Below are 21,928 nucleotides of genomic sequence, written 5' to 3'. Positions count from 1 at the left end.
ATTTTGTGCAGCAACCTGTCAGCTATAAATCCGTACAGGTGTTGAAATGAATGCTATTTATAAGGGTGCCCAAACTTTTGCACATCCCATTTTTTGCATTTTATTTTATTATAATAAAACTATGTAATGCTACCCTAAGAATTTTGGTCTGGAAAACACTAAAACGTCTACATCTTTGTAGGAAAACAAATGTTGTTGCTGTGATCTTCTATTATAAAGGAAAAGCAAATTGTCATGAAATCTCAGAGGGGTGCCCAAACTTTTGCATACCACTGTATATCGTCATCCATCCGTGCTCTGATTTCATCAAATCTTCCTGTGAAGGTTTTACAGTTGACATCTAACCCGGTTTTCATCTCCACTCTTAAAATATGGTCCCAATTTAGGAGGCAGAACAACGCGAAATTACTCTGTTTTCCCAAGGATATGGTCTCTAACTTGGCTAACAAGATCCTGTATTGTTTGTATTGAACAGGTGGCTCTCAACTGCATGTACTGAACATTCTGTCCATTTTATTGACAATTTTAACTTTTTCTGGGACCGCAGACATCTTTTTAAGGCAGACAGACTTTTTCTGAACAAGTCAGGAGTAAAATTGTTTATTTCCAACATATTCAACTGCCTGCGTCATCAATCTGCTCCCTATGCCAAGGACAAGCAACAAGAGGAATCAAAACAGGAGAAAGACACAACACAGTTCATAGAAAGCCTTGAAGACCTATCACGGCACCTGCCTGAGGAGTCGTGATTATAGGAGACCTATGAGACAAAAGGAGGGGTCTCGACTGCCACCCATCCCCCTTATCAACGCCTTTGAGGATACTCTCCCTTCAACACCCAAACCGCCATCCAGCTTCCTGGATGGCCCAGACTCCTCCAACCAGCAGCTCAGTTACCGCCTACAACCCTGCCTGAATATGGTTCACGAGATTGGCAAGCAGACCCCCGTCCATCAATTACAATCACCGAAGCAGACACGTGCACCAGCTCCCCCGTATTCATCACCATGCCTACCACAATCATCCAAAACAAAATGTGCACCACCTCCTCCCCCTTCAAGACAGAATCAGCTGTCTCCAGAGCCTGATAAGGATGTGTGTGTAGAAAAGGCAACAAGCTCTACTGATATGTGCTGGGTCCAGGCTCAAGGGCGTATGGGACTCTCAACTCTTTCCAGAACATGCCGGGACCCTGCCTGCCAATAGCTTGAATGATATCTGTGTGATAGGTTATAAATTACGAACAGTGAGTCAGCTTAGAAACAGAAAGCGCTCAACTGTTAGTGTGAATTTATCAAATTTAGCTGCGATTCCACGTCAGTCACAGCTTGTCACACAAAATCAGACTGATAGTGTACTGATAGTGACTGATAGGGTATTCAACACGCTTAAACTAGCTTTATTAAATGTCAGGTCGTTAGCAGGAAATACATTTTTAATCAATGATGTTATCACCAAGCACAATCTGGATTTTATGTTTTTAACTGAAACTTGGATAGACCAAAATAACAGCACAGCTGTTCTTATCGAATCAGCCTCTCCCAACTTTAGTTTTATGAGTCAGGCTAGAATGCATAAGAAAGGGGGTGGAGTTGCTATTTTGTTTAATGATTCCCTTCAATGCAAGCAGACCTCTTATGGAACTTTCTCATCTTTTGAATGTGTGGCCCTTCAGCTGAAATGCTCCTCTCGAGCTATGTTCCTAAACATCTATAGAGCCCCCAAATACTGTGCAAGCCTTTTTGATGACTTTGCTGAACTGCTCTCTATAATGTGTATTGACTTTGACCGTCTAGTCATTGTTGGTGATTTTAACATCCAAGTTGACTAGCCCGAGGACAGAAGGGGTAAAGAACTGTTCTGTGTTCTTGATAACTACGGACTGACTCAGCATGTAATGGTTCGGACGCACAACAAGGGGCACACTCTAGACTTAATCATCTCAAAGGGTCTAAACATCTCTGAGGTTGCAGTGACTGATGTTGCACTCTCTGATCATTCCTGTGTTTTCTTTGAGAGCTCTATTTCTGTTCACAAAAATGTTCAAAAAGAAATCACCACAAAAAGGCACTTCTCTGAAAACACAAGGGAAATGTTTGTTCCGAATTGTTGTTCCCACACCAGCCCTCGCTAACATCTCAGTAAATGAGCTAGTCGATCTTTTTAATTCAAAAGTTAAAAATATCATAGATGCCATTGCTCCCATTAGGGTAAAGGAGGTAAGTGGCAAGAAAATATCTGCATGGAGAAAGGCCATGAGCGTGAGAACAGAAAAGAGGGAGTCTAGAAAAGCTGAACGCAGGTGGAGAAAAACAAATCTCCAGGTTCACTTTGAATCTATAAAGGAAGATTTGTCTTTTATCATTTGGAATTAAAAAAGGCACGACAACGCTTATAGTCCTGTGCGGCTTTTCTATGGATTTTTAATGATTTTTGTGATATCGTAAGAGGTTTTGTTTTGGTTTGTTCCGCTGTTGTATGGCACAACTTTGCCTGGCAGAAGGGCATGTGATCAGACACACAGTCACGGGGGAAAAGAGTGGTATGTTGGTCACATGTCCGTCCGCCAGGCAAAGTAGTGCCGTACGAATTAGCGCGAAAAAGAGACTTGATTAGCAAGAGCAAGACCAGTAATACAGGAGCAAAGGAAGCTTTCATTCACAAACCCTCATTATGGCAAACAAAAGAAATGCATATGATGCAGCTTTTAAATTAAAGGCAGTCGATTTGGCTCTCAACGAGGGAAATAGAGCTGCTGCACGTACCCTTGGTATAAACGAATCAATGGTGAGACGTTGGAGACGCCAGCGTGAAGAACTGGCTCAGTCCAAAAAGACGAAAAAAGCTTTCAGAGGTAATAAAAGCAGATGGCCCAAACTTGAAGACTTGATTGAAGACTGGGTGAACACACAGAGAGCAAACGGGCGAGGTGTTTCAACTGTGCAGATCCGACTGAAAGCCAAAACAGTCGCCACCGAAATGAAGATAGAACATTTCAGAGGTGGACCATCCTGGTGTCACAGATTTATGAAACGAAAAGGACTGTCCATCAGGGCGCGGACGACTGTGTGTCAGCAACTCCCTCCCGACTACGCGGAAAAAATAACAAACTTCCGCAAATTCATACAAAGAAAGATAAACGAATATTCCATCGGACCGGACGAGATCATAAATATGGATGAAGTGCCGTTGACGTTTGACCTGCCTCTCACTAGGACTGTTAACAAGCAAGGTGAATCATCCATCACGGTGAGAACCACTGGCCATGAGAGAACGAATTTCACTTGTGTTCTGGGCTGCACAGCATCCGGGTTAAAACTTCCGCCAATGGTGATCTTTAAGCGGATGACTATGCCAAGAGAAGAGATCCCGAGCGGCATCTCTGTTAAAGTCAACAAGAAAGGGTGGATGATGGAAAGTGTAATGAAGGAGTGAGCCAAAAAAAAGCATTGCTCGTTTTGGACAGCATGAGGGCCCATATCACAGATTCTGTGAAAGCAGCCATTAAGAGCACAAACTCTATTCCAGCAGTGATTCCTGGAGGCACAACAAAGCAACTGCAGCCACTCGACATCAGTGTGAATCGTGCGTTCAAAGTAGCACTACGCGTTCAGTGGGAGGCGTGGATGACGAGCGGCGATAAATCATTCACCAAAACTGGTCGCATGCGAAAAGCAAGTTTTGCCCAAGTCTGCCAGTGGATCCTGACAGCGTGGAGAAGTTTCAAAACATCCACGATCACCAACGGATTTCGAAGGGCTGGACTGCTGCGTGATGAAAAGGAGGAAACCGCCACGGCCCTTCAGAGGGTGTTCGATTCCGACACTGACAACGAGGAGTTCTTTGGTTTTGAAAGCGACAACGAAGGAGAGACTGGGAGAGTGGATGACGAAGCCACCCTGAGCCTGTTCGTTTCCGACACTGAAGAAGAGGACTCTGGTGGTTTTAGTGTGCAGAAGAAGACAAAGATGGCGAGGAATGACTGTCTTTTCTTCTTGTTAAAGCCGTGTTACTGCACCTTAGCCCAAAAGGTAGGCCGATTATATTTTTCTGGTGTGCTGTAGGTTATTGTTATACAGTACATTTGTTACTCGTTTGAACAGCACAGTACATGTTTCGTACTTGTAATTACCGATACTTATACGTAAAAAGTTATGCAAATATGTACCAAAATGTTAATAAAAGGGATGTGTTCCCAAACAGCCATCTCTTTCCTGACAATCCCCTTTGTGCATATTCTCTTACATATGGTAATTAAACATTAAAACACCTGCTGGCTTTTAGTCCGGTGCGGCTAATGTATGAACAAATCAGGATTTCCCCCTAATTTTAGCTTGTGCGGCTAATATTCAGGTGCGCCTTGTAGTCCGGCAAATACGGTAATTAAACCGTTCTTAAAAAAGACTAATCTGGATGCTTCAGCAATGAGTAATTACAGGCCCATATCAAACCTCCAATTTCTAGGTAAAATCATTGAAAAAGTAGTTTTTAAACAACTGAGTCATTTCTTGGATGCAAATAACTGTTTTGATGTGTTCCACTCAGGCTTTCGACCGCACCACAGCACTGAGACTGCTCTTGTTAAGATCTTCAATGACATCGACTTAAACTCAGACAGTGGCAGAATCTCAGTGTTAGTATTATTAGATCTCAGCGCTGCATTTGACACTGTTGACCACAACGTACTGCTAGACCGACTAGAAAACTGGTTGGGACTTTCGGCAACAGTTCTAAATAGGTTTGAATCTTACTTAAAGGACAGGAACACTTTGTTTCTATAGGCAGCTACACATCAGAGCTGACAAATATGACATGTGGGGTTCCTCAAGGTTCCATCTTGGGGCCTCTTCTCTTTAACATCTACAAGCTACCACTGGCTCAGATAATGAAAAGCAACACAACAAGTTACCATAGCTATGCAGATGATACACACATTTACATTACCATTTCACCAGGAGACTATGCTCCAATTAAAACACTGAGTAAGTGCATTGAACAAATCAATGACTGGATGAGTCAGAACTTTCTCCCATTAAACAAAGACAAAACCGAGGTAATTGTTTTTGGAACAAAGGAGGAACTGACAAAAAGTCAGTGCTGAGCTTCAGTCAGCATTGTTCAAAACAACAGCTAACGCCAGAAACCTAGCTGTAGTCATGGACTCAGACCCGAACTTCAACAGTCACATTAAAACAGTTCACTAAGTCCACCTACTATCACCTGAAGAACATATCTAGGATTAAAGGACTAATGTCACAGCAGGATCTGTCTTTACAGGTCTCACTAAGAAATCCATTAGAAAGCTGCAGCTGATTCAGAACGCTGCGGCTCGAGTCCTCACTAACACTAAGAGAGTGGATCACATCACTCCAGTTCTGAGGTCTTTACACTGGCTTCCTCTCTGTCAGAGAATTGATTTCAAAGTTCTGCTGCTGGTTTATGAAGCATTGAATGGTTTAGGCCCAAAATACATTTGTGATCTCCTGCTACATTATGAACCACCCAGAACTCTCAGGTCTTCTGGGACAGGTCAACTTTCTGTCCCCAGATTTAAAACTAAACAAGGAGAAGCAGCGTTCAGTTATTATGCTCCAAATATCTGGAACAAACTCCCAGAACCCTGCAGGGCCACTGCTACTCTTACTACTTTTAAATCCAGGCTGAAAACATTTCTTTTTGCCGCTGCTTTTAATTGAACTGTTCTGATCGAACAATGCACTGTGACTTTTATTCATGTATTTTATACCTGTTGTGTTTATTGCATTATCTTTGCTCTTAAATGACTGTTTTTAAATGCCTTTTTATAATGTGTTTATACTGCACTGTTTTTTAACGCTCTTAATGTCTTTCATGTTTGTAAAGCACTTTGAATTGCCTTGTGTTGAAAGGTGCTATATAAATAAACTTGCCTTGCCTAATGGTGAAAAATTCAAGGCCAAAGTCTACAAATGTTGTTTATTAAAATGGAAATTATCGAAAGGACTGGTTTTCAAAGATTCAAAAGCTTTATATGCACCAAGGCTACAGCTTAGCATAGGTCATGTAAATGTTAAGTTCCAGGATCCTCCAACAATAAACTTAACATTAAATTAAGGAAGGCATTAAGGAGTGGAATATAATACTGAAATATACATAATGTTGCAGGGAAGAAGCAGAATTAAGTATTGTAAGACTAAACTGTGATGTGGAGAGCCTACAAATAAGTGGACATTATGTCTTGCATGGAGTGTGTTGCACAGGAAATGAATTTCCACCATGTTTTAATTTTGTGCCAACTAATCTAGTTTTGGGTTTGTGTTCAGGCGCTGAGAAACGTGAATTATTTTAGGAACAATAGTATTAATCCTCCAATTCCAGTAGGGTCTTTCAACCATGACTTTGCTCAAGGTTTTGATGGTTTGCATGATTTTTTTTAACTTAAATCATTTTTCTTTACCTTCTTAGTAATTATGTCGTCGTTACTGATGATGCAAACTTTGTAAATTATTTTTTTTAAGTCAGAATTCTGACCTTTTTTGCAGAATTCTAAGAAACAACTATTGAATCCTCACAATAATGTCAGAAGACTTTTCCTCTTCTGTACATTATCAATATCAAGGTATTTTGTAAAAAATATCAGGATATTTGATATAATCCGTATTTCCCAGCACTATTTAACAACACAACACTTTGTTCTTTACACATCAGGGAAATTAAGTTAAGTAAAACTATTTCCGATAAACACCCACACAAATCTCCGCCTCACCTTTCATCTTCTCCTTCAGGGTGAAGCTTCCGTGGATCTTCTTCAGCTCCGCCTCCATGGTGAGCCCCCCGATATCAGCCTCCAGATGTGTGCGGTTCACCATGCCGATGCCGAACACGATGAGCGTGACGTGCTGTGGCTCGGAGCTCACCAGACTGCGCCGGCGCCCCCCTGAACCTGGGGGCTTGTTGGGGGTGCTGTTGTCCTGCTGCTCGTTCTCAAAGATCACTTTACAGAGCGGCTCCGAGGGCCGCCGGCCACCTTCTGCAAAACATAAGGTGAGAGTACAGATGAAGAAGAGATTTAAAAGAATAACTCACAGTTCAGGATCAAGCGCTTGTTGTAATACATATTCTGGCCACAAGGGGTAAAAGTTCACTATTTACAGAATATAATGCATTTTTATTTTACCTTAACGTGGATTGTCCTTTCTTTTCATTTACGTTTTTTTAAATAAATCATTTATTTTCTTGATACAAAAACTTTCTTCGAAAATGTTTTGTTTAAAAAAAGAATGAAAAAAAGATTATCCTTGAATCACATTTTTCCCACCTATTCTTTATGCACACCCACAGTAAATCAACCATTTTAGATCAGACCAAAATATTATATTATCAGATATTTATTTTTCTTTGTTTGCATCTAAGGGTTCCCATATATATCCTCTATTTTCTGATGTATACTAGATTACATGAGAATAACTTGATTGAAGTCAAGATTCATATAATACACAGTGAGAACCTTTCACTACATATTTAGAGTACGTTTGTGAAGACTAAACATTGATTGTGGGCTGTAATTTAATTACACTATGCAGTGTTTGTTTCACTGCAGGATAACATGAGGCTATTTTGGACCTGCGACAATTACTGTACTGTATTTTAAAACAAGCAACGTTATAGTCCCACAGGAACTCATTCTGTCATCACATCAAGGTGTCCCACTACTACCAGCTCCTCTCATATTAATGAAGCCCTCAGGGAGTTGAAGCATCTACAGCAGCAAAAGGTATTATCAGGATACAATGACTGAAAGAAAAAATAACTGTTAAGCTAAAAGGAAGTACAGACATGTATCCTTTTTATACATTACCGTGGCAAAGGAAAACGTTTTACCTTCTCCTGTCTCTTTGCATTTCCAAGTGTTCACTGAAGAAGCAAAGACTAACATTTAGCTTTCTGTTTTCCTCAGTGTCTACTATTGGCAACAGACGTTGTGACATATTATTCAACCATCCATCCTCTACAGCTTACCTGTAAGCATCAGCTGAATGACATGTAATGTAATGGCATATATTGCGTGTACTGCTAGATACTTTAGTGGAGAGTTGAGAACAAATTATACAATCAACATTTACTTTATCAAATTAGTATTTCAGTATTAGTTATAAAACATCAACGTAGACTCCATGATTCAGCTTTTAAAATGTTGTTTTTAACCAAACAAAATAATGTTATTTATCATCTGTGGACCATTCTCATCAATATCAAGGTGGCATAACAACATGAAATGGGACAAAATAAGCTCTGACCAATAGTGGGATCGTGTGTGGGGGGGAAATGCTCTGAATGTGACATGTCTATTTTTGGTTCTTTGGGTATCAGATCGCAATAGATTGTCGACGTCGTCATTTGAAATGTCCTGAACTTTGTGTTTATACACACACACACACACACATACATATATATAAATATATGGGGTGTTTTTTTATCATTTCTTATTTAAATTTTATTTTGTATTACTTCATATGCATATCTTGCTTGTATTAAATGACAAATAATATGTACTAATAGTATATCGTTTTTATTATATGGCTGCTTGTATTTGGTTTTTTTGTGAGCTGCGCTTTGTGATTTTGTGTTTCTCTGTACAGCCCTTTGTTCTGGAAGTTATGTGCTTAAGTGCTTTATAAATAAAGTTGGATTGGATTATTATTATAATTATTATAACTATTAACGAAAAAATAAAGTATTGCAAAACTGCATGTAGCATACCAGCAGCTGAGTAATTACTTGTGTAGGTAGCATGCATACAATGACATGTGCCATGTATGAGGACAAATATGAATGAAACCTGCACATCAATATACATGTATTGAATGCATTGTTTTTCTTAAGTACGATCCATAAAGTGGTCATAAAACAGTAAAGAGGTGTATTTCAGGTCTGAGAGGAAGAAAGGAAAAAGAGGGTATGAAATAAGACTTGAATAGAAGGAAGAAAAGAAATCACAGAGAACAGCAATTGTGTTCAAAACCTAAGAAATTAAGCTGTAATCAGTAGTGGTGCGCAGTGAGGCGGGATGGAAATACATGGAGGGAAACCAGGAAGTGGATGAATGGCCCGGGGTTGATTCCCACCTGACAGGCAGTTCTCTGGGGAGCTTTTCTCCAGGATGCCGGTGGGATCGGAGATGAGGGAGTAGAAGTTGAGCAGCTTATACATGTTCTGCCAACACTCTGCCGACGGCTCGCTCTGCTCCGACACCGTGATGGAGTCCGAGTCGTCCATCTGGATGGCCATGTGGTCGGCCACGTCACGCGAGCCCTTCCTGGACACCTGAACACAACACTCCACGTTACGAATCACATAGAACTGTCACATCTGTTCGGTTTTCCAGGAGCCACTGACTGCCAGGCAAGCTGATAAATATTGACACAAGCATCTTTATTAGTTTGTCGCTGAAGTTTACTTGAATGGAAATCCCCTAATAGTCCTCTCTCTGCCTTAACCCATTTACTCCTAAAACACCTGCAAAAAACGGCTCTAAAACCCTATGTATAGTAGATATAAATGTCCTTATCTCCTGAGGGTTTTCTGAAAAAATACTAAGAATTGGCAACGTCTATGAAAACCTTAATATCTAAGCTTCTGTAGCACATAGAAACATGAAATAAATTGCACTTAAAAGGTAAGACTCACAGGTTGTATTAAAACATGCTCCCTTAGCAATAACATACCAACACATTTTTATAAAAAATTAAAAAAGGGGTGGGAAAGTCCTCTACCAAAGGATCATCAGGTACAAAAACTTCTACTTCCACCTCCCTCTCAAACTCCTCATTCTCTCCCAATTCGAAATCGCTGCCGTCGCTGTCAAAGTATTCGTCGATCGTAGCCATTTTTGCCTTTAAAAAAGTTTTTAAAAACCGCAAGTGTCTGAATGTCTGAGTGATTGACGTGATTGTCGGCCAACCACACGACATTTGGGTGGTCACGTGGTTTAAAAACCCCAACAAGACCCACCATGTGTATTTGAACCAATGACAGTGCATTATATGCTGCATGCCTCATGAAAATGACGACAAATCAACAATGTTGCGCTACGCTGCAGCCGGCAGGAGCTTCAAAGCTGCGCTACGCAGCAGCCGGCGGTAGATGGAATGTTGCGCTGCGCAGCATCCGGTACAAATGGGTTAAGGACCTGGTATTTATTTTAACTTGACGACATTTTATTTATTTATGTAATAATTATCTGTCTTATTTTCCTGTATTTGTTTCCATTATTATGCACTTGCACAATGTTATTTATTTTGAATACCTTTAGTTTATTTATATGTATTTATTCATCTATTCATTTCTAATAGTTGTTGTTATATAATATAAATATCCTTTAAAACTCCCCATCCGAATAGCAGAGGACAGTTCTTTGTATTTATATAGTATAATCAGGATCTGTTACACCTATTTATTTATTTATAATATAATTGTTTTTATTAATTCATTTATTTAGTAAGTCATTTTATTTTCCTATATTGGATCAATGTAATTTTGGGTTAAACCATTAAAAAAATAATGTGATTGATAATATTAATATCCTTCCAAATCTGTCCATATATCTATCTATCCATCTTTCTATTTATCTATGTATTCATTAGTTTATCTGTTGATTTATTGATTTATTATCTTTAATCTGCTTTATTTTCCTATTGTCATTTTTATTTATTTTTGGTTTTCAATGTAGGGGTCGGAGGGGACGGGTGGGGTGAGGGTAGGGATAGTATAAATACATTTCATGTCATGGAGCTGAGGGGTAAATACACTGAATCAATCCTTCTTTTATTGCTCCACTGTTTGCTGTACTGAGTCAGCTAATGAAGACACCCTGAACTCATGAATATAACCAGTGAGCAGGAGAGTACCTCAGTCCTGTAGAGAGAGATTCCTAGGTTTATATCCCTAGAAGGTATTGTGGCACCTGATAGGTCGATAAAAATCCCTTCACTTCAAAGCAACAAATTTGATGTCAAGGACAAAAAAAACGTCCCTTTGGAGAGCCGTCGAGTCAAACCGAGCAGTAGAGAGGACTCTACCGGGGACGGACTGAAAGACTTTCCCACCGACAGCTGAAGCTGTTCCTGACAGTCTCACTATCTACTGGCTCCCTCTACAGTCTGAGTGAAGAACAGTTTCAGACACAGACCGTGTTTTCTATTAAAAGTGTGTTGGACCAGACAGGTTGAATAATGGGATTATTTTAACACTATTTGAGAAAGAGTTTCCCTAAAGTTCTCAGATAAATACTGGCAGTTTAAAGGGAGTGATTAAATAACAATTTGATTTGTTTTATTTATATGAATCTTAAAATAACAGAAATTGCAATAATCAGCCTCTCAATTATGAAGATTTCACACTCATCTCAGTGCAGTGGTGGGAAGTAATGAAGTACATTTGGTTAGTACTTTTTAGCCATATTTTTACTTATTATTTCAATGTATTGCTTCTTTAATGCAGTTCTGTACTACTAATCTACTCACTGTTTTATAGTATCTTAATTTTGGTCCACATTGACCAACTGCAATGGATAAAAACAGGATCATTTAACCGTCCATTTTACCATAGGGATAAAATAACGTGAAAAGATCCACTCCGCATAACGACAACTTCCTCTTTTGAGGCCTTAGGTATGTTTGTATGATCATTCTTCTATACTTTATTCTGAAATAGGCCATTTTACTTAATGAGTACTACATTTTGGACTTTAAGTATATTTTGATGCCAATACTTTTATGTCAATATTATATTATATCAGCACTTTTCCTTGTAGTGGAGTATTTTAAGACCATAGTATGTGTACTTAGTACAGGATATGAGTACTTATGCCAACACTGCGTGAGTGAATATATTTGGGCTTTAGACAAACAACATATCTCCAGATATCACCCTGGAGGAAAACTGTAAGTGTTGCCTTTTTTTGACCAATTGATTATTCAACTTATCCCAAAACATATTCTGCCTCTGAATAACTATTGAAAATAATTATAATTAGAAGGCATAGCCAAGCTCATTTCCTGTTGCAGCGTTGCAACCTATATCAAAAACTGGGAGAAAACACCTGTATGTATTTATGCAGAGTTTAGAGGTCCAAACTATTAATAATGAACTACTATTACTGTTGCTTAGCGATATCATTTTACTGAAAAGATCCTACAAAAAGGTTGACATCCCTCTTTTAAAATATTGTTAACAAAGTAAGCCATAAAGCTTTTAAAATGACTCTTCAAAAGTCAGTATGTCTTCTTTACCTTGGAGGTGCGTCGCTCCGATCGTCCGAGGGAGGTGCGTCCTCTTGGCTCCCTTCTCCCCAGCGTGTCCATGCCTGACGGAGGCCCGTTAGGCGGTAAGCCCCCGGCACCACCTCCTCCCCCTCCCCCCAAGCCTCTCTTGCTCCTTAGTGTTTGGGTCCCGCTGCGCCCTGCCCCGTTGATGCTTCCCCGGGAGCTACGGCTGAAGTCCGATGACCTGAAGTGTCGGTACGGCCGCGCCTTGAAGGTGGGGGTGGGGGAGGCGGAGCCGGCGGTGTAGCGGCTCAGCTTGATGTCGGTCTGCGTGGCCTTGATGTCGTCAATCATGGTGCTGAACTGGTGGATGAGGCGCACCAGGGCCATGTCCACCCGCTGGCTGATGGACTGGCAGGCGGTGGTGAAGTCGCAGTGGAAGGTGTTGTAGTGGCGCCGGTTCAGGTCGTGGAAGGACAGCGGGGCCGCGGTGGGGCCCTGAGGAGCGCTCGTCGACTTCTCCATCACCACGGCGTTCAGGCTGAACGTCTCGATGAGCAGCGCCGGCTTGAACTCCAGCAGGGGGAGGTTTACCATGCCTTGTCTGAAGAGAGAGGGAGGGACCGCAGAGGGTTATGTGTGTGTATATGTGTGTGTGTGTGTGTGTGTGTGTGTGTGTGTGTGTGTGTGTGTGTGTGTGTGTGTGTGTGTGTGTGTTAAGCAGACATTCTGTTAGGGCTGCACATTCATTGATATCGCAATAAGGGTTGGTGATATAGAGTGGTGAAATGATGACATATTTTTGGAGGCAGACCTGGCAGTATCTCAAGGGTTCCCTCGACAAAAAACAATGACTTCCATTGGATTTTTCAATAAAAAAAATTAATCTGTGGCCATAAGATAAGAATTACTTTAGTGATCCCAATTTGGGATTTGTTTGTGTTGCAGCAGCATAAAAAGACAAGGTATTGTACATTAGCGAAATTAAAAGACTAGAAATAAACAATTAAAAATGTAAACATCTCAATAGAAAAAAAATAGCATTAAAAAAGCAGAAAATACACATGTTGGAATAAAAATCTACACAAAATATAAAGCAGGATATTATATATACACTAAGTGTGTAAGGAATTACATATTAAATTGAATATAAATGTAAAATGTACAGTGTGAGTGTAAGATATCCAAGAGAAACTATGGCGAAATACTTAAAAATGGGTGTTCAGCAGGTTGTATGGTAGAGGCTATCTCCAGTGAAACACTAACGTTAGGCTTTAAACTAACTATTTGATGATGGTATGACTTCACGTCACCACCGCTAAGCTAAAGGCTGCTAATATTCGCCGTGCTGACGTTTATCAGTCTCATTTAGCAACCGCCTTTTTAAAAGACTCATAGAAGCGTCAGTGGGATAGGAACTGACGGAGCAAAATATGAGAATCTCTTGAGCTTGAGTTAACCACAGATCTTATATCAGGCATTTAACCAAAAACAAAACCTTCAAGAAAACCATTGATTTACAGACAAGCTAAACAGGAAGTGGCAAAATGCTAATTCATTTCCCGGTTTTAGGACTTTTTCCTGCAACACTATTTTATTGTCATTATTAAAAATTCAAACTGGAGGATTTATTAGACGCTAAATGTGTGTTAAAATACCAAGAATTCTTGAAGATATCCTGACCTACAAATCGTATTCTACAGAATTAACCAATCATATATGACATTTAACAGATTTGCTCAAAATAAAAATCACACTATAAATCATTTTAATGTATTTCTCAAAGATAAACAAAGCTGTTATTGAAATGTGATCAATCCCTACAATATTGAAAATCAACTCTAAATGTAATATAAGTCAAAATAATCGTGATTAGCTTTTTAATTTGAAATCATGCAGCCCTTCATTCTATAAGTTAGTAAAAACATTATTTTATTTATGGTCAGGATTTATTTTACCAGCAGGATCTTTTGTGTTTTACCAAATCTGTTTTTGTTATGGATGTATGGCTGGGGCTGATCTTACCTCCTGGATCTTTTGTTTTTCCGCTCTTTGGAGGTGTCGGAGTCCACGATGTCTGCCCGGAGACACTCCAGGTTTCCAGAGAAAGACAGATGCTCTCCGAAGTACATCTTGTAGCTGAGAGGAGTGGCGTCCTGGGCCTGGATACCTGTGTAGCTCAGCAAAGGCTTGAAAACAACCTGAGGGGGGGAGGAACAGAGATCAAGACACAAACCCAGGAAGATAATAAACATGAATCAAGGCAAAACAAAGGATATGTACCGAGATAGACTCAGCCATGCTAAGCTAATTTACGGTTTCTGCTGACAAATATTAGTTGTTCCACCTAGCATAGTTTACATTATTAAGTGACATAAGCAACGTTGGAATTTAAATGAAGTACATTTATCCAAGTATTGTATTTTAAGTACAACTCTCAGGTACTTTAACTGGATATTTTACACTATATGCAACTTTATAAATGTTGTATTTTATTTCATTCTGAAACAGAGCAACTGTTTCCCCGGGGAGTTTTTACCAACGTGTTTTAACTTCTAATGTTTTGTATAAATATCTTTATGTTCACAGCACCTGAGCGTCGGCCAGCTGAACAGCCGCGGGGCACTGGTTCCCCTCCTCGATGTCTGCCATGTCGTCCTGGCTGGTGCTGTGCTGGGAATGCTGGGAGTGTGTCCCGTCCAGGGTGTCGTGGTCGCTGGAGAGCACCGTGTTGAAGTCTGAGGCGGAGGGGATTGTGGGTAAGTTACACGCCCCACCTGCAGGTGTAGAACAGATGTTTAGGATACATGTGGTGTGAGCTCGGAGCTGATGCTATGTGATGCCTGCAGGGCGTGTGAGCGTCTCAGTGTTTCTATCAATAACCTTGTTGTTAATATAGGTTGGGCAATGTGGATAAAATCATATAAAATGATATTTTTGATCAAATATTTCAATATTGGTTTTATTCCTCCCTTAAGAGTGCTGAAACTGTACTTATTTCACCATTAAACACCACTGCATATTTAGTAAAATACACACATTATTACATATTTAGTGTTACACGTTGTAGAATGACCAGACTATTAATTTCTGTTCTTATGTTTGTATAATATAGTTATTATATTTTATTTCACAATTTCATTTAAATGTATGTTTATATAAATGTTTTATTCTATTGTCAAATATTTGATCTTTTATTGCACATTTTTATTTAACTTCTTATTTTAATATGAATATTTGTACTATATTTTATTGTGTATATTTATTTATCACATTCTTATTTAACTTCTTACAGTTTTATACATATTAAATAACATTTTACTGTATTATATATTTTAGTTGTTATGCTTGCATAAATATTTTATCCTATTTGATCTTTTATAGAACATTTTAATTCAACTACTCATGTTAATATAAAGATGTACTTATACTGTACCTATATTTGTTTAAAAAAAGAAATACATTAAAAATAATATGAACTCTTTATATTTAAATAATATTTGTATGACTTTCTTCATTTTTTGCAACAGTCACAAAACCCTCGTTCTGATTTGATTTATTTTGCAACAATATTTCATGGCGGACTATTGGTTCCTAATGTTACGCAACCTCTTAAATCTTGACAAATATGATATGATGTGAGGAAATACTATCGATTTATCACCCCGCCCTCTGGTAATACGAGCAGCAGTGAGGGAGCAGAGCGCCTCAGAGTGAAACACTTTACCCCTCGCCTCTCATAACCACAGATGTTAGAGTGAATTAAATGGAAGGCAAGTGTCACATTAAAGGGAGCGTAAGAGGAACTTTATGGCCTTTTTATGCACAATTTGGAAGTGTAAACAGCCACATCTCATTCCTTTAATGTGTTCAGGTGCTTTGCTGCCGATGACTGACACCTAGGTGGGGAGATAACGGCAACCCTTATCGTCATGGGCTCACAACCAGCCTTTCTTCAAACGTAATTGCACCCACACATCAGCTGAACTGTGATGGTAAGACACATCTCCACAGAGATCAAGTGACTCAGCCGATGAGAGGGGGTACAGATGAGCAGAGGCTTCGTATCGGATGAGCAAACATTCTAGGTCTCTAAAAATCCCCTCACATGCTCTGGTTCCAACACAGAGTTTGGATCGATCCATCATGGTGACACTGCTGCAGGCCTAAGCTACAGTATAGAGTTGAATACGCTGCATATACACTATTTTCACATCATTACATTATTACACACATTTGAAAGTACATGTGGGGTGTTATGTGATCATTTTAACGCATATTGCAGTTGTGATGCATACAGAAGTTGATTAGGGCAACATGTAACAATGTTTTTTGAGATTTTGGAAAAAGTCAGAATTTGATCTTTAATCTCAGAAATATCAGGATTCTGACTTTTCTCAGAATTTCCCCCAAAACAATTCTGAGATTTAATCTGGGATTAAATCTCAGAATTGTCAGAATTCTGACTGATTTATTTAAACTAATTGTATTATTATTAAAAATGATTATTTGTATCATGGTTGTGTTGTACAAAGGCATTTTGTGTAGAATTAGAGATTTCCTGACCAGTTATATTGTAAAAAAAACAAACAGCTACAGACAAACTTTGCACACCGCACAAATGCAAAGGTCAGAATACAAATCTAAATCATTTCATATAATATATAATCATGATATACACCATTCCTTGTAGATTAATATCTAATCAAGTTCCCTTCAGCATAAATGAAGGTCATCTTGTATTATTTTCACAACTAAAACTATTAGTTTTACTTTTAGTTCTACACCAACCGAGCGTTTTAGGTGACTATTAAACTAACAAAGGGGGACAAGCTAACTGCTAGCCAGGTAGTTCACCAACAGCGTCAACACAACACTGAGCAACACTCCCTGACCTTCTCCTGGACTTTTAGCTGACGGCAGAGGCTGGTAATGGTAGATGTTGACAAGAGTGTCCGGCAGGTCTAAAACAGCAACAGCAAGTGAGTTCTGATCTGGTTTAGACTCTGTACTCAGTGAAGCATGAAGGGGGGAAAGGGATAGTTGGATAGTATTTCCTGCAGAATTAGCAACCTAGAAACATGTAAAAGTAGTTTAAGTGATCTCTCTGAAGAGGAAGTGTGATCTTTGTAATCTTAATTCAGACTTTCCTCTCAGAATTATGTCTTTCATCTCATAACTCAAAAGGTAAAATAAAATCATATGTGCGACAAAGATTCTTCCGCAGCCTCAAAATATTGGAGGGATTGTTTTTTGTTTTTTTTAAATCATGAATATAATTTTTTTATGGAAGAGTTATGTTAAATGCTAATAGAAGGATTTTTAAAAGAGGATCTGTACCAATTAAAGGTTTTAAAGTGATATTTCACCACATAGTTATCCTTTCACAAATATTGTGCATGACACCGTTTGAATATTGCACTAGTCCATATAGCTCTTCTGATTAAATGTCAATAAATTGTGCAGCCGTAATGACCACAATAAACCTTAAGATGTAAAGATTTTAAACTGATCACAGGAAAAAGAGCCCTGGTGTTGGATTGGTACCCAATATTGGCCCAATGCATGTACTGCTTTAAATCATGAAACGCACTGAACCATCATTCTTTGTTGATTAATATCTAATCAAACACTCTTCAGCATGAATGAAGGTCATCTTGTGTTACAGACACACCAACACACCTGAGTTTTTTCTGCAGGAAACACCGACACAGAGTTCTAGGTGACTATTGAACTAACAAAGGGAAGCTAACTGCTAGCTAGTTCACCAACAGCGTCAGCACAACACTGAGCAACACTCCCTGACCTTCTCCTGGACTGTTAGCTGACGGCAGAGGCTGGTAATGGTAGATGTTGACAGGAGAGTCCGGCGGGTCTAAAACAGCAACAGGAAGTGAGTTCTGATCTGGTTTAGACTCTGTACTCAGTGAAGCATGAAGGTGGTAAAGGGATAGTTAAAATTGTGTTGGGTTGTACAATACCCCTTCTCCAAACTGGATCTACTATAGGTTGTACAATGAATAAATACCTTGTACTACTTCACTTCAAACCAAACCTTTAAAAATAAGCTTTAATCAGAAAAAAACATTAAGAAATAAAAGTTCTCGTCAAGTTTCCACAGAACATACTTCATCTAAATGGACTTAAACAAGGATCTTTTCGAATAGAACCCCTCCAAAGCACATGCAGTCTGACCTGTCTGCAGGCTGTTGTGCTGGGAGCGGTTTATAGGGGAGTCCTGGACCGCGGCCCCGGTCCTGTTGCCCACGGCGTTTGACATCCAGTTGTAGAAGCTAACGGAGGAGGGCTCCGACAGCAGCGGGTGTTCCGTCATCATGTCGGTTCCTAGACTGTTTCCTGTAGCCAGACAGGAGAGAGATTGAGAGGCCATTAGAGAGGTCGTGGAACGAAAGACGGGCCATCGCACAAATACTGCACGTGGTGATTCAAATTAAAATTGGGATAGAAACAAGATAATACCTTAATAAATTCAGAGCATTTAGTAAAAAAATTAATACATATAATGGAATGGAAAAAATAATCATAAAAAAAGGAAATTTCAATGAATATCTTTGATGATAAATGGGAATATCGTTGAGTTATAGAACACATATGAAAAATGAGACTAGGGTAAGATGTGAAAATGAATAGTAGTTCTGAGTACTTGTTATGTTTCTGATATTTGTTAGCTAAATCCTTTAATGTTTGGGGTTTTTTTTCAAATTTTTCACTTTTTCTGAATTGTGGATGTCAATTTGTTTTTTAATGGATTTTAGTTTAACTGTATTTTTAACATTTTTGCTGTTTGTCGGTTAAAAACAAAACCAAAAAAAACGTTTAATTGGGGATTATAATAACATTAGGAGCCCTCACATCAAACTTGCATTTTTTTCTCCACTGTACCTTTAGCTGTAAGAATGTACATTTCCCTGCTGTGGGACGGACACAAATATCCCAATTTTAAGAACAAAATGATATCTTGGTGTTATTGGACATTGGTAGTATCGAAATGAGTAACAGACAGCAGTGCACACCAAGTTTGTCAAATTTTCAGAATAAAAATGTAAACAATTGTAAATAGGCTTTGGGCTGAATCTAAAGATAATGGCTTCAAGGGGCCCTATTATGCTAATTTTCAGGATCATATCTGCATTTTGTGTCTCTCCTGTGACATGTATCCATGCTTTAATGTTCAGAAAGCTCTTTATTTTTCTCATACTGCCTGTGCTGCAGCACCTCTTTTCACCCTCTGTCTGAAACCAGAACCCAGTCTGCTCTGATTGGTTAGCTGGCCGGCTCTGATATCAACTGCTTAGAGATGTCCCGCCCCTTAGCCTATGCCCTATCAGGTAAAATGTGTTGGAGCTCTAGCAAATAGTCTTAACAGACCATTTACATGCACAACGCACTACAGGAAAGGGAAGCCACGGAAAGAATAATAGGAGGTTCTTAATCCACAACATAAAGCAATCATTGTTGATTTATATATAATTAACTCCTCCCAGCGTTTTAAGTATATATATATATATATATATATAGCATTTCTGATTCTGATTACCATAAACTGTGATGGTCTTATACTGCAATGAGGAATTTAACACCTGTTTACTTCTGCAGATCCCTTTCTGGTGCATTTTGTTGGAAAAGCTTGAACATTTCCGAAGCCCAGTGATGTGAGCTGTTTGCTTAATGATTAGAGCGTTAAACAAAATAAGCACCTCATGGCAGGAGCACGAATGTTACTTCGCTGTGGGGGTGTGCTTTGAGGAGAGACCATGCTGTGAATCTATTTCGGGTTTGTTTTTCCCTCCCTTCTCTGAACGGTAGAGGTCAGCCTTGCAGCAGGAATCGCAGCGTGGTGAGGTACCTGTGCGAGTGAGGGAGTTGCTCTTGGCGGCTGCGGCGGCTACGGCGGCGGCAGACGGCTCGTTCCTCTGGGGCATGCCCTCCAGCAGGTTGTGCAGGCTCCTGAAGCTGCCCGTCAGATTGCTCAGGAGGCTCTCCTTGCGCGGGCTGTCCTTAGCTGGCAGGCCTACGCGGCTCACGTGGGCGGGTGAGTCGGCTGCCGTGTCACCGCTGGTGTAGCTCAGGGACTGGTATGGATGGGAACCCTGGGTGTGACATGGTTACAGATTATGTTTCGTAATACAACACCGCCTGGGGCTTTTTGTATGACAAGAGATGAGTAGTGCTTGTCATGATGCATTATGGGAAGCTGAGGTAACACTTTTTGGGCAAAAAAAGGAGACACGGAGACCTGGTTATGCCTTTATCTGGCAGGAACGCCCAGTTGTTAGTGCTTCAATCCATTGGATTTTACCATCACTTGTGCTACTATAAATCTGTTTGACATTGTTTTTTCACCATGAACACCCTACCGAAGGTGCTTGCTCTCACATTTTGTATGAATGAGCTTCACCGCTGAGGCTAGTTTTTAATTTGGCTCCATAAATTAATGTTGACTGACTGACTGACCTTTATCCTGAGCGCCGACTCGTTGTGCGCATGCGACTTGGACAGCTTCCTCATGATCTCCACTCCGCTGACGGGCCCCGTATTGGCTTCTTTGGGCGGGGGGCGACTGCTTGCTCCCTCCAGCAACATGGTGTGTTCACTCACTGCGGCTTCACAATAAGCACATCCAATAAAACTCCTGGAAGAACTGTACAAACTGGCTACAAAAGCAGTGATAGAATTCTAAAATCTCCTTTCTGTTATTTAATTCTGTTATTTAAAGTAGAGGTTAGGATAGCCATCTGTGCTGGCAGATGGCTGGGGGGGGGGGGGGAATGGTGATGCACTCTGAAAGCTGGAAGTCCCCACCTGCGTCGAATTCAAATTCAGCTCCGTCGGCGCTGGTGTCGCTCTGCAGCGCGGCACCATTGTCCAGGCCCACCATGGTCTCCCCCAGGCTCTGCTGGGGCTCCTTGGGTTTGGCGAGCTGGTTGGGCCTCATCAGACCGATGGCTTTAAAGCCCTGAGTGACCACTATAAATTTCATCCACTGTCGGGCCAACGCAACGAGACCCTTCTTTAGAGTCACAAGGGCGGGGACACCATCATTCTGGAAGAAAAAGAGTAGAAGAAGAGGAGACTTAGTGCTACCGGTAAGGGATTCATTACAAAAGCAAAGCAGAGCCAAAAGCACTTAAGACCACTTAATATAATTGGCATTTCTCTCTAAAGTCCCAGTGAAAGGCTTTATAAATGAAGGAAGCCATTTGGAGTGATTCCTAAAATAAAAGGGAACAATAATGCTGGAGGTTGACACAAAAGTCATACAAATTGGCTTACATAAGCAAAAACACTCAAGAAATAAATGGAAATATAATAGATTTTGCAAGAAGAAGTGAAGTATAAAAATACAACCTTGTTAAATGATCTATGGAAAAGCCTAACCCTAAAGAAATGATTCAATATATTAATTATTACCTGGTCCACTCAAGCCAACCCAGTTTAGTTTTGGCCACGCCCACTTTTTGAAATCATTGATGCAGTGTAGAATCATCTTTTTAAATTATCCTTTTTTATTTGGGGCAAACATAATGGAGGTTTATCTCTTATCAGAAAGTCATACAAATATAGAGAGAGATAAGTGATAGTTAGAGATAGTTGCCAGTGCTGAAACACTTTTACATTTTATGTTTTTAGTGCCAAACCCTAAACCAGACCCAATACTAAATAAA

The 21,928-nt window shown here is 39.8% G+C and overlaps 1 protein-coding gene across 1 annotated transcript in view; it reads right to left on the bottom strand.

Moving 5' to 3' along the window:
* kiaa1109 (KIAA1109 ortholog) overlaps nt 1-21,928 on the bottom strand; it is a 147,501-nt gene that overhangs the window by 68,721 nt on the left and 56,852 nt on the right. Inside the window, 9 exon segments of the mRNA XM_063908622.1 lie at nt 6,746-7,009; nt 9,105-9,303; nt 12,270-12,846; nt 14,268-14,443; nt 14,835-15,019; nt 18,438-18,599; nt 20,110-20,353; nt 20,718-20,866; nt 21,066-21,306. Of these exon segments, the coding sequence (XP_063764692.1) occupies nt 6,746-7,009; nt 9,105-9,303; nt 12,270-12,846; nt 14,268-14,443; nt 14,835-15,019; nt 18,438-18,599; nt 20,110-20,353; nt 20,718-20,866; nt 21,066-21,306 (2,197 nt within the window).

The sequence above is a fragment of the Eleginops maclovinus genome, chromosome 19 (genome assembly GCF_036324505.1).
Source record: "Eleginops maclovinus isolate JMC-PN-2008 ecotype Puerto Natales chromosome 19, JC_Emac_rtc_rv5, whole genome shotgun sequence".
NCBI lineage: Eukaryota > Metazoa > Chordata > Actinopteri > Perciformes > Eleginopidae > Eleginops > Eleginops maclovinus.
Note: the sequence above shows the minus strand (reverse complement) of the source record. Positions and strands in the feature narration are given on the sequence as shown.